Raw genomic sequence first — 8,362 nt, forward strand, 5'->3', positions numbered from 1 at the left:
TTATTTAATTCTGTTTTCTCAACAATAATAGATTATTACTTTAATGAAATTGTATAGGTACAAAATAACTTAAAACAGTAAAAACTTACTTGTGCCAATTAATTTTTAAAATATTCATACAATTAAAAAAATGAATATATTCAAGTTTAATAATAACTGACCATGTTAAACCATGTTAAATTTTTGATTTTCATACTTCATGGGAATAATTATTTATACTAATTGTCAGCAAAAATATAAATATAAATAAAAGTAGATAGGTAAATAGTATATATTTTTTAAAACATAATAAAAACAGTGATTTTATTATTTAAGAAACTAAATTGTATAAAAATGTTTTTTGAAATGTAGGTATATAGTTTGAAAATATTATGATGATGACTGTTGAAAAACAGTTTTAAATATATTGATGTATCTTGGAAGTCTGAAATACTTATTAGGGTAATACGGGACTTTTAGGACAAACTGTATGTTACAATATTAAATAGTTATGATATTTTGTATTTCTGGTAAATTGTAGTTTACTTCCAGACTTTCAGTAGTTATACACTATGCCTACATTTTTCATATTATTATCGTACATATTATATTTGAATTTCAAAATTTTAGCGGCAAATATCATTGGCGGCAAGCCATTGGCCTTTCTAACCGGTAACCTGGTCCAATCTTTGTTACCCCTTATCACCTTGAACACACGCTAAAATTTTGTTGTTAACAATACCTCATTTTCCCGTCGCGCGTCGCCAAACAATTGATCGAATTAATATTATTCACTTTGTGCCGTTTAGAATTGTCTCCGACACTTTTCGACTTTTGTTGACTTTTGTTCATTCTTGCATTTTTTTCTTAGCAGATGACTGGTCGTTGATTTTTTTTATCCGTGAATACAGTAAGTAAATACTATAACTTACAAAATGGCCGTCAGACGTACAGGACTTCTGACCGAAGATTTATCGCACGTCGAGTTCGAAACCAGCGAAGATGTCGAAGTACTCACGACGTTCGATAATATGAAGCTTCGGGAAGACTTGGTTCGTGGGATATACTCGTACGGTAAGTGGCTCGTTAACATTCATGGTCATTGCGCATTAACATTGTAATGCACTACTATTATTATGGTTCTATTGAATTGTGTTCCATTAGGTTTTGAACGTCCATCAGCTATCCAACAAAGAGCCATTAAGCCAATGATCAAGGGGCGCGATGTCATTGCTCAGGCTCAGTCAGGAACTGGTAAAACGGCTACATTTTCTATTGCGATGTTACAATCTATAGACAGCCAGTTGAGAGACACTCAAGTGCTATGTTTGTCACCAACCCGAGAGCTTGCTGTACAAATCCAAAAGGTACTAATTTTTTTATTTTTTATTATAGTCGGGCCACTCTAAGAGCGCTACTCCTTCGCACATCCAACTGATTGAGCTCCGCGGTATTTTTCCCACTCTTCCACCTAGTTGCGCCGTAAATACTCGGGAATGCGCGGAATTTTGGTCGCCGCCCAGTAGCGCTCTTACTACGGCCCGAGTATAGTAAATATTTTATTTGTGCATTCAGTATTAGTATGTTTTATTACATAGGGGTTAACCTAATAATTTATTATTAAAATGTCGATATCAATATAGATTTATAGAACTATCATGGAATATAAAATATGAGAACATAATCAATGAAATTACCAAAAATGTCCAAATTTAACCAAAGTTACATTTAATGTAACCTAAATGACAGTCTTGCTATGAAATAAATCGATAGAGACTTGAATAGTTTCTAAACCTTCGTAGTTCAAATATAATCATTGATTTTAGAATTAGATATATTAGCTTAATATGACGCTGCATCTTGCCTATTCCCTCCTTGTTTAAGTGTAGGTTGTAAAGGTAAGGGTAAGTGTGGAAATAATTATTGAAATTGGTGTTAGTAATGTTATCAATAAATTAAGAAAATTTACACACTTATTCAAGATGTCTAAGAAACTAATTAATTTGCATTGCAATGGCAAAGTCAATATTACAATATGGCATACTATCATCGAGGAGATGTAGTCAAACACTAATTAAAAACTACTAATTTCACAAAATATATAATAAAAATATAAAAATAAAATACTAAATAAATCTAAGCCTTTTTATCAGAGGTAATATTTAAAATAATATATCACACAGCTAAACCATAATAGTGCATTTTAAGATGTGTATAAACATAATTTAATCAATTTCTAATCATATAAATGTGAAATTAGAAGTCAAAATATAATAATAGTAACAGTAGAGACAGCAAATGTAGTAATTATTTCGTTTAGATAGGTCAGCCTTATACACTGTATGCTACACTGCATACTCAGTTCAGGTTAAGATTGAACCGCGTCGCGCATGCAGACTGAGCCGCCAAACAGTGCCTGGCCTCCCAAGCGATAGCTATGTGTTCTGTGATTAGCCGACAGTCATTGCCGGCTGTTGTCAATCGTTGGCGCCGGTGCTGGCCGCCGTGCAGACGCTCCCACCGGTGTCCAGAATGTACAAAAAAACGTGTTTTGGTCAAGCGAGCTGTTCAATCTTAAACTGAACAGAGTATAGTATGTTATAGAATATTCTGTCATAACATAACCTAATGTCACTATTTAGGCTAATAAAAACAGAAACATAATACAAACCAACTAAAAGCTCGATCTGTAACTCTTTATTATGGGTGTATGCAGTTCAGTAAGTGTAAGATATTTCAAGAGTTGTTTTCAAGAGAATACATGTTTATATTTTTTTGTATTTGAAATAATATATGACTTGAAATAAAAACTTATTTTCACATGTTTCTTAAAAAATTGAGGAGCATTTATAGGTAATGCATAACACCTTGGTATATTTTATTACCTACATTTTTTTAATTTTCTTATGCATTTATTATTATTATGAACTATTTTTAGTGCATACAAATGCGGACTTTAATCTTAATTACATTATTGAGTAAGATATTTTTCTTATAAATAATCATTCATTATCAGCCGTTATGTTATACATTTAGATATTAATACATATTATGTATAACCTAGATAGAAATTATTTTATGAATATATAAATTTTTCAATTTTTGTATTTGAAATGAATGATACGTCTTTGAATTATTATTCATAATGATATTATCTTAGAAATATTTAATTGTACTATTCTTTCATATGCCATAACATACAATAAAACAATGATTAATTGTTTTCTATGTTTAAAATCTAAAAATAACAATTAAACAAGTTTAAATTTCTATTATTTAATTTAAAATAAAACTTAAAATATTTTAGGTTGTTCTAGCATTGGGCGATTATCTTAATGTTCAATGCCATGCTTGCATTGGTGGTACTAACCTTGGAGAAGACTTAAGGAAATTGGACTTTGGGCAACATATTGTTTCTGGTACTCCTGGACGTGTGTTTGGTATGTAATAAATATTTTATTTAATGAATAAAATAATTTTTTATTGAATTCTTGTTAATTTATTAAAATGTTGTAACAGATATGATTAGACGCAAAGCATTGCGTACTCGCAATATTAAGACATTGGTGTTGGACGAAGCTGATGAAATGTTAAATAAAGGATTCAAAGAACAAATATATGACGTTTATCGTTTCTTGCCACCTGCTACTCAAGTATGATTAAATTATTACTAAGTACAATAATGTAGCTGCATATTTTGTATTTTTATGCTGTCCCAATAATTTTCAACTAACATTTTTATTTAAAACCATGAAATTATTATTACTTTAATTATAATTTTTGATCAATTTATTTAAGTCCTACTTCTTTACAATTTGATGTAATTAACAGTGTCTGCTTCTCATATAGCATTTGGGAGATGATAATATTTTGTGAATGTTTTAAAGTGGTGAATAATGAATATTTGACTAATAGTATTTTATAAATATTTTCTTCTTATGGTAACAAAATATTGTAGTATATGATTGCCTAAAAATATTTTTTTTAAGTTATGATTAAAATATTCTATAAATGTTTTTTATAAAATATTTTTAAAAATTTGAACCTCTTGGAAAAGAATATAACTAAAATATTTGCCAATTATTTACGTAACTTTTAAAAATATTTTGACAACTATTATTTTCCTGATAATATTTTTACCATAGTTAGGAAATATTTTTATGCTGTGTGGATTGTAAGGTTCACATAAGGGAGGGCACAAACAATTTATAATGTAGGCTGGAAATATAAAATATCAATTTTGTTACCCAAAATAATGTACTTATCTAAATTTAATTGTGGCAATTTATGGCAAATGTACTGTGGTGCGTTATCTTTTCAAAGATTAAATTTGCTCCAAACTATAATTTATTATTAACCAACTTTTAGACGTTTGAAGTTAATATTTGGATGGTTGTATGGCCGTAAACAATTTATTTAATTGATACACTCAACTCTAAAAAGCTCCAAAACTTTTATTTAGTTTTTTTTATTACAGACCATGTGCATAATAATTAATAACCAATTATAATTTACTATAGATATCTAATAATTTGTATATAATATTTTGGGTGACCACTGATATATTATTATTATATTACTAACTAATTAAATATTTTTCACAATTATACAGGTTATTCTAATATCAGCCACTTTACCGCATGAAATATTAGAAATGACAAACAAATTTATGACTGATCCAATAAGAATCTTAGTAAAACGGTTTGTAAATATTTGATTAAAAATGCGTTGTTTTAAATTTTTAACTAATTAATACATTTTATAGTGATGAATTGACACTTGAGGGAATTAAACAGTTCTTTGTAGCTGTCGAACGGGAAGAATGGAAATTCGACACTTTGTGTGACTTGTATGATACACTTACTATAACTCAAGCCGTTATTTTCTGCAGTACTAAGAGGAAGGTTAGTGATTGATCATTAAAATTAGATAAAAATGTTAATCATAATCAATCAAAACATTAAATTGCATAGGTGGACTGGTTGACAGAAAAAATGAGGGAGTCAAATTTCACAGTAAGTTCGATGCACGGAGATATGCCACAAAAAGAAAGAGATGCTATAATGAAAGAATTTCGTGCTGGACAAACGTAAGTGTTTCATGTATTTTTTAGAATATTTTTATTGACTTGATAACTTAAAACAATTGAGCTGTTACACATTGTTCTCATTTATTATTAATATGTATGCAGGAGAGTTTTGATTACAACCGATATTTGGGCTCGCGGAATTGACGTACAACAGGTTTCTTTGGTTATAAATTATGATTTGCCAAACAACCGTGAATTGTATATACACAGGTAATTTATTTTCTTAGTGAATTAAACATTTAAAATGCAATGAATAATTATAATAAAAAATCTATTTATCAGTGTATTCCCTCCCCCTATTTTAATATGAATTCAATTGTTGTATATGTATGTTATTGAATCAAATTTAAGAAATGAAATAACAATAATTTTATTTTTAGGATTGGCCGTTCTGGAAGATTTGGTCGCAAAGGTGTTGCAATAAATTTTGTTAAAAGTGATGACATAAGGATCTTGCGTGATATTGAACAATATTACTCCACACAAATTGATGAAATGCCCATGAATGGTAAAGCTTACTAATAGTTATTATTCATTATGATGTATGCTCTAATATTAATGTAAAATCTAATGAAATTAACCCTTAACCCTTTCACTGCTCCAGACGTACTATTATGTTCCTGTATATTTATAATATTCTCATTTGTCGGTAACCTTACAACTTTAGGAAACCTTATCACCAAGTCTGGGCAAGTTTATGATTTTTTTTAACTCAATTAAGTTAAGTTAATATACACCAATAACAAAAAGTTAAAAGTTAATTTAGCTTTAGGTTAACTCAGTTAAGTTAAAAGTTAATACACACTTTTTGTTAAGTTAAAAAAAGTTAACTTGTTAACACAACGCTAGTTAGCGTACTTAATTTTTTCCAAGCTAACCTTAAACTAAATTATAAAATATAATGTTTATAATTCATACAGTACCTATTTCCATATAAGTTAAATTTGAATGATATAAGTGTTTAATTTTAAACAATTCAGGGTAAATATTTTTTGATATGAAAACGAAATAGACTGAAATATTGAAATATAATAAAATTAAAAACAAAATAAACTAACTTAACTTACTTCTTAAAATGAAAAATTAATTCATTAATTAAAAAAGAAAATTCTTAAGTTAATGAAAAGCCAAAAGTAACTAAAGAAGTTAATAAGTTAAAACAAAATTAATGCCCAGCCTTGCTATTCACTCATTATTTTAAACTTAAATACTTAGATCATATTTTTACGTAGCATACACAGGTTACAATGCATAAATAGTGTAGCAGTGAAAGGGTTAAAGTTTATTATTTTAAATACATAACTTTTGAAGATACCTTTGGTTTTTATTTTTATAAAAACCATATTAATTATTAAAGTATACAATATAGTAACATAATTTTCTTGAATAATTAATATAGTATAAAATTTATAAAAAAAAATATTGTTTATACTTTTCAGTTGCTGATTTGATATGAAGACATGGAAAACAATTATCATTAGAACTTTTTCAATAACATTTCAACTTTTATTATATTATAATTAAATATTCACTAAAGAAGAAGATTTTGTATTTTAATTTTTAGAACTTATATTATGATATTTACCAATTATATTCCTAATGTAAATTTTTCATAATTATGATTTGCAATGTAACACATAATTAATTTTTCATTATTAAAATTATTACGGAATAAAAATCTTTTAACTGAAATTAAAAAGAATACTATTGTTAAATATAATATTTTCTATTTAAGTAATAAGTTAAAATCAATTATAATATTGAATGAGATAGTAAAGGAGTGAAATCATACAATGCAAGTCTGAACATTTTGAGTAATTTTTATTTTCCAATGCAATGATAATTAAGGGTAACCCAAAATTGTCATCTGATAGATAATCTCATTGCTCAGTGACTAAAAATAATTTTTTTTAATTCAGATTTGGCATAATCTGGGTTTGGGACTTATAGAAATTATAATCATGAAATCAACAAATTAAATAACACTTAATACTTCATTATTAGTACTTAAAAATATTAAAATGATCAAAAAAAAGCACGACTAAAATGATCAAAAATTTTTTTCTATATTATCATTTAATTTTTATACTTAAGACATAAAAAAAATACTATCTAAAAAAATCAAAAACTTTTAGCCTTTTTGTAAACATTTAAAATTCTTTATTATACTTCTAATAGATTTTCTGGAAAATTAAATTTATATATTTTTTAAAAATAACCAGAAAAATATTGATTAATGTGGTTGGTTATTAGATGAGCGAACAAAATATGAGTCCCTGTGTTTATTACTAGGAAATATGATTAAAAGGAGAAAAATTATTCTTAGCTGTAGATTACAGTGAATATAAACAAGAAAAAAATAGAATTAACTAAAATGTCTAGGTTTTTGTTAGTGGCATGTGTCGTCGTAAATAATAATTATATAGATATATGCAAAGAAGCAAAAATAATTAGAAAACCTGGAAAAGCATTTTTTTTAAATGTGACAAAAAAAAAAAACACATACATTTCTCTGCCATCTCGATGACTAAATTTTTCCATCCTGGTGTACCTTTGTATAAATATCACGGCGCACTAGCGGCATTCGTTCTGGTAAAGTGGACAAGTGTTGAGAATGCTCAGCAATAGACGAGTATTGGTCATCGCCCAGGTGCTGGACATAGTATAGATTTCAAATCTGAAAATGTATTTTACATAATTGAGCATATAATGATAATTTCTAGGTTAAGTAGCATATTTATCAGATAAAGTACGATATTGTCAATTTTAAGTATGTAGTACCAATGAAATCAGTTCACGTGGAAGCAATAGAAGTCTCTTTATAAATTATTAAAAATACATTGATGGATTGTCAAAGGTCTTTTAAATGAAGCTATTTAAAATTGTATTTATGCTATGCTAAGTCGAGTGTCTAAATATAGTTTTTTTAAATTTTTTATGCCAGGGTAAGTTTTTAAGGAAAGGATTTTAAGTTCATTTTTTAAAGTACCTATTATATTATATTTTACTATTTAACATCCGTGCTCTATTTATTAAATTACATAATAATATTTTAATATCAATATATTTTCATAATATACTCTTGAGAGTAAGTAATAGGTATAAAAACAGCGGGGGAGGGGGGGGGGGTTAAGTTAAAAATAGTAAAATGTACTGTGGAAACTTGCTTTCTGCAAAGTTAATTATTAAAGTGATGAAAAAAATTAAGGTTTAAATGAAGGATGGAAAAATATGTCTTTTAATTTTAGTTATTAGCTAAATATGTTTGTTACATTTTGGTTAGATGCTTAAAAT

General features: G+C 27.2%; 1 protein-coding gene across 1 annotated transcript; it reads left to right on the forward strand.

Annotated features, from left to right (window-relative positions):
- Positions 1 to 715: 715 nt before the first annotated feature.
- On the forward strand, positions 716 to 6,876 carry LOC100160275 (eukaryotic initiation factor 4A-III). Its single transcript, XM_001951456.4, has 10 exons — positions 716 to 1,053; positions 1,144 to 1,346; positions 3,287 to 3,419; positions 3,499 to 3,632; positions 4,592 to 4,680; positions 4,745 to 4,883; positions 4,953 to 5,068; positions 5,171 to 5,278; positions 5,449 to 5,576; positions 6,508 to 6,876. The coding sequence occupies exons 1-10, from the start codon at positions 915 to 917 to the stop codon at positions 6,522 to 6,524; spliced, it is 1,206 nt and encodes a 401-aa protein (XP_001951491.1). The 5' UTR covers positions 716 to 914; the 3' UTR covers positions 6,525 to 6,876.
- Positions 6,877 to 8,362: the final 1,486 nt, after the last annotated feature.

The sequence above is a fragment of the Acyrthosiphon pisum genome, chromosome X, assembly GCF_005508785.2.
Source record: "Acyrthosiphon pisum isolate AL4f chromosome X, pea_aphid_22Mar2018_4r6ur, whole genome shotgun sequence".
Classification (NCBI taxonomy): domain Eukaryota; kingdom Metazoa; phylum Arthropoda; class Insecta; order Hemiptera; family Aphididae; genus Acyrthosiphon; species Acyrthosiphon pisum.